This window comes from Musa acuminata, chromosome BXJ3-8 (genome assembly GCF_036884655.1).
Source record: "Musa acuminata AAA Group cultivar baxijiao chromosome BXJ3-8, Cavendish_Baxijiao_AAA, whole genome shotgun sequence".
Lineage (NCBI taxonomy): Eukaryota > Viridiplantae > Streptophyta > Magnoliopsida > Zingiberales > Musaceae > Musa > Musa acuminata.
In genome coordinates, this window is record NC_088356.1 from 39,558,699 (window position 1) to 39,560,656 (window position 1,958).

Here is a 1,958-nt window from a genome sequence, read left to right on the forward strand (position 1 = left end):
AAGGCATCTTCGATTCACCGTAGAATTTTGTACGACAACACAGCCTCTTTCAAGTGAAGCAACAAGACGGAGATAGTCAAGTATGAGCAGGTAGCCGAATGGCATCATCTACAGTACTGACGACATAGCTTATTTACTCTGCTTCAGCTACTCTTTGTTGTACGTCTCCTGAATGCTCAAACTTGCTTATTACTTTGTCGTAAGAATTTTAGCGGCAACTGTTAATTACTAATCGCTTGGTACAAAGAGAAGATATAAAGTACACGAGCCAATGGCAGCGATGCGGTATGAAAGAGAGAGCAAAGTATTGATGTAGAACAAGCTGCAAGGCAGAGCAGCTTTTATTGCAACAAACAATGAGAGGCAGCAGACGGCAGCTCATCAGTAGTGATAGATGTAGGCGTCGTACTCAAAAACAAGCTCCATCTGAGTAGTTCCAGTCGACCTGATGAGCCTGCTGATGGTGTAGCCTCGGGCCATCCGGAACTTGCCGGTGCCCCCAACGATGCCCCGCTCCATCCTAGGCTCCGTCAGCACTGCCCTGCCCAAGATGGAGAAGCTGCTCCCGTTGTACTTTCCGGCCGTGAACACGAAGTTTAGCGCCGAGAGGTAGGCCGGACTCTCCAAGGATGCCTGCACGGTGAGCTCCTGCGCTTTCCCGATGAGCTTGGAGCTCGACTCACGCCCTACCCTGAGAATGTTTTCGCCCACCCCGATGCTCCCGAAGGTGTTGTTGCCGGGAGGGCTGACGACGGTGACGGTGGTCGCGTTCGAGCCACCGTAGTAGTCGTAAAAGTAGAAGTGGAGGTGCGTCATCTTCTCTTTGTGTTCACGGCTGCTGCTCCCAATGGCAACAGTGGCGAAGAGAAAGAGGAGAAGGAGAGTGAAGGATGGAGATGAGGCCATGGAGAAGCTTATGCAGGAAGTGCACAGGTGGGTGGAGGATTGGGTGGCGAGGCATGAGGGTTTCGTGGGCTTTTATGGACAAAGAAGTAGAGATACTATTATTCCACACGTACTTTTCGTTCAACAGCACGTGAGAATTTGCTTCAATTGCACCTCAATTCCTTTGACAATCAAAATCTCATGATTTTTGGGTAGATTAAACAAATTAATATTAAATAATGTATATATCTTCTTATCCAAGAGATTAAATAAATCTCATGTTGTGAGAGCAAATTGCGTGCATATTAAATCCATTGTGACATGAACGTGGTTGGGTGGAGGGTCGAGACATGGGAGAAGTCAAGCAGCTGTGTTATTATTTCAAACGCAAGCTGCTCCTTGCTCTGAATTCCAACTCAATCGTGCCAAGATATATTGATACTTCGTATTCAAACTTGGAAGGAGTAGGTGATTGAACAATTACTTGTCATTTTTTGCTTTGACAGCACCTGGAGATTGCGTATACATGTCTGATTCGCTGCAGCTTCCTATCCTTCTAGTGGAGGCAACGATAACAAGATAGACAAGGATCGGGCAGACACCAGCACAAGAAAACCTTTAGCACATTAGGCTTCACTAAATCGAATTCCAAAATACGAGTTATAATGATTGTATGTCATTAATATCATATTTCTTTCTGTATCATAACATTATTAGCTCTTCCTAATGTAATCTAAAATGATCCATATAATTTGTCTTGTTAAGATAATTTTATCATCACATTCAACTATAATATATATATACATAAATGTGAACATAACTTTAAGTATGTAAGCAAGAATGTCAATTATAATATCCACTTAAATATGCATCACCATAGCTTTTATGGTTTATTCATAAACTCAATCATAAGAATATTTTCTTTTAAACATTTTAGGTTGTAAGTCTAAGTGAATCGATCAGCAATCAATATAGTGAGATTCAAATTATTAATTAACATTGGTTGTTTCTAGACTCTTTTCTCTAATCATCGAGTATTGTATACATAATATATAGATCTATAATAATACTTG

The 1,958-nt window shown here is 41.9% G+C and overlaps 1 protein-coding gene across 1 annotated transcript; it reads right to left on the reverse strand.

The window, feature by feature from the left end:
* Nucleotides 1–381: 381 nt before the first annotated feature.
* LOC135644194 (pterocarpan synthase 1-like) lies at nucleotides 382–906 on the reverse strand. The gene has a single exon (XM_065161662.1). The coding sequence runs from the start codon at nucleotides 904–906 to the stop codon at nucleotides 382–384; it is 525 nt and encodes a 174-aa protein (XP_065017734.1).
* Nucleotides 907–1,958: the final 1,052 nt, after the last annotated feature.

Coding starts and splice junctions, on each gene's coding strand:
- LOC135644194 (XM_065161662.1), bottom strand. CDS start 906: ATGGCCTCATCTCCATCCTTCACTCTCCTTCTCCTCTTTCTCTTCGCC.